The sequence below is a fragment of the Spermophilus citellus genome (genome assembly GCF_964194105.1).
Source record: "Spermophilus citellus genome assembly, chromosome: 4".
Taxonomy (NCBI): Eukaryota; Metazoa; Chordata; class Mammalia; order Rodentia; family Sciuridae; genus Spermophilus; species Spermophilus citellus.
This window is the reverse complement of record NC_138185.1, coordinates 145,974,063-145,976,688: the sequence shown is the minus strand read 5'-3', so window position 1 is coordinate 145,976,688 and position 2,626 is coordinate 145,974,063. Positions and strand designations below refer to the sequence as shown.

Genomic DNA, 2,626 nt, shown 5'->3' with positions numbered 1-2,626 from the left:
TCTTTCTGACTCTCTGCAGTAGAAGCAGATTTACGACTTGGAAAAACTGTTTAGGGGGAGTGTTGACTACAGACAATTTTAATCAAAAAATTCATTTTTTGACATGTGTTTTTATTTAATGTATTGACCTGCATTTATACACTTTGGTAGCCTCTTGCTTAGCCACACATCTAAATTCAAGAAACATTTATTTTGAACTTCAAATTTAGTACAATGCTAAGATTCCCATATTGTGCATGAGATGTAGTTTTCTGATCCCTGAAAGCTGAACATTAATTTCTTGTTTTTATTCTAGAAGTTCATCATTTTCTTTTTGGATCTCATTAGAGAAGAAAATACTAAATGGAAGAAGCAAACCAGTCTGTGGTGCATGAGTTCATTTTTCAGGGACTTTGTAACTCAAAGGAGCTACAGATCTTCCTCTTCCTCTCATTCTCCATACTCTACTTGATGACTGTGGTGGGGAACTTATTTGTTGTGCTATTAATCATCACCGACCCCCATCTTCATTCCCCCATGTACTTCCTGTTAGCTAATCTCTCCTTTGTTGACTTCTGCCTTTCCTCAGTCACTACCCCTAAACTGACCACAGACCTCCTAAAGGAAAAGAAGACCATTTCTTTTGGGGGATGCATGAGCCAGATCCTCTGTGTGCATTTCTTTGGAGGAGGTGAAATGGTGCTTCTTGTGACAATGGCCTATGACCGTTATGTGGCCATCTGCAAACCACTCCATTACTCCAGCGTCATGGACAGACAAAAGTGCATCTGGCTAGTTCTGATATCATGGATCATTGGCTTTGTGCATGCCATGAGTCAACTGATTATGATTTTGGAGCTGCCCTTCTGTGGTCCCAGAGTAGTAGACAGCTTTTTCTGTGACATTCCTTTAGTGCTTAAATTAGCCTGCACGGACACTAATACTTTGGGAATGCTGATAAATGCAGACAGTGGTATTTTGGCAACAACTTGCTTCATTGTTTTGCTGGTCTCCTACACCTATATCCTACTAACTGTCCGCCTTCACTCTGAAGGTGGTGCCTCAAAGGCCCTGTCGACCTGCACTTCCCACATAATAGTGGTGGTGTTGTTCTTTGGACCCTGCATATTCATCTATCTGTGGCCAGTCAGCATCACTTGGGTGGACAAGTTTCTAGCTGTGTTTTACACAGTAATCACACCTCTGCTGAACCCAGCCATTTACACACTGAGAAATAAAGATATTAAGAAAGCCACAAAGAAACTAGTGAATCAGCATGTGAAATCCATGTGATATAGTTAGCACATATAATCAGAAAATCTATTGTGGCAGTCCAGTTTGTCTGCACTTTGGCCTGTAAATTAAATTGTACTGCATATATGACTTATTCTTATCAATGAGCTGTGAGTGCTCCCAGATGTATGGCTTGTGGTTTTCTTTTCTGTTATTGAAAATTTGTTCAAAATTCCAATACTTAAAATCTTGCTGCTTGGAAGGAATAATAAGTCTATGTTAATACCTCTTTGTACAAGTTCAAAGATTAGTAAATGATATAAAAATAACAATTTCCACAATTTATTAAATACTACCTGTGTCACCATGTACACATTTTACCAAGATTATCTATAACTTACCTAATCACTTTGAATCAGTTATCTGTTGGGGTTCAAGTGTGCAGAGTTTAGCTCCCTCAGGCCTGACAGGTTGCAAGAGCTGTGGCTGTGATTTAGGTCAGCTGAGGCAAACCTCAGTTAGGAGGAGAAAAAGTTATCTTCCCTTTATCGCAAGTCACAAGTTCTGCATGGTTTGGCCAAGAGGAAGAAGCTTCCTGCATACTTGTCCTGGGAATAGTACATTCTAAAGAAACAAATGCATCTTCAGCGGATTAGATAATGTCTACAAAGAACTTTGGGAGGGTACTTATCATATGAACAGGAACGATCTGAATTTAGCTCTGTGTACCCGCTGAGGCATGACATTTGGGCAATGTGGGTAAAGTGTTAATTGCTTGCTTTGTTAGAAGAAGAATATAAAAGGAACTTGCAAATAAACCTCAGCATGCAGTTGCAATTGCTGCCTTGGCTCTGCATCCCCTGTGTCCCGGTGATTTCGCGACCCTTACCCAGGGACCCGAACGCTCTAGACGTTCACAGTTATCATTATTCCTCTTTCAAAAATATATCATGTGGAAGCAGGAAATATATCAATATAAAATTCATTACTTTCCTCTAGTATAATTTAAAATTTTAGATATCCATGGGAGCATCCTATTTCTCTTTTACATATGTTTTAAAGCTATTTTGTGTTCCATGTGTTTCAAAGAACATTAGGAAAATTTCTATTCAAGCACAAAGAAGGTGGTAAATGAACTTATTAGAAATCTCCCAATATGGTTATGTAATATCATCCACTATAAGTGTCTTTCTAAGAATATTGTCAGGCCTTCTTTTAAACATTATTTCCCTGCAATAATTTGTTATTCAAGGTCCAATATGATATCTTTGGTTGTTGTAAATAGAAAAAGATGCAAGATGATTTATCCTTCCTCATTCTAACTTGGCTAGGCATGATACTAAAGATACTTGAATGGTCTTCTTCCACTTAGAGAACAAAATGACAAATTAATAAAAACACAGTACCATTGCCC

General features: G+C 38.3%; 1 protein-coding gene across 1 annotated transcript; it reads left to right on the top strand.

Annotated features, from left to right (window-relative positions):
* Positions 1-342: 342 nt before the first annotated feature.
* LOC308646216 (olfactory receptor 4K3-like) lies at positions 343-1,272 on the top strand (the record flags this gene model as incomplete). The annotated part of the gene is made up of 1 exon (XM_081288880.1): positions 343-1,272. One exon carries the CDS (start codon positions 343-345, stop codon positions 1,270-1,272), a length of 930 nt encoding a protein of 309 aa, XP_081145006.1.
* Positions 1,273-2,626: the final 1,354 nt, after the last annotated feature.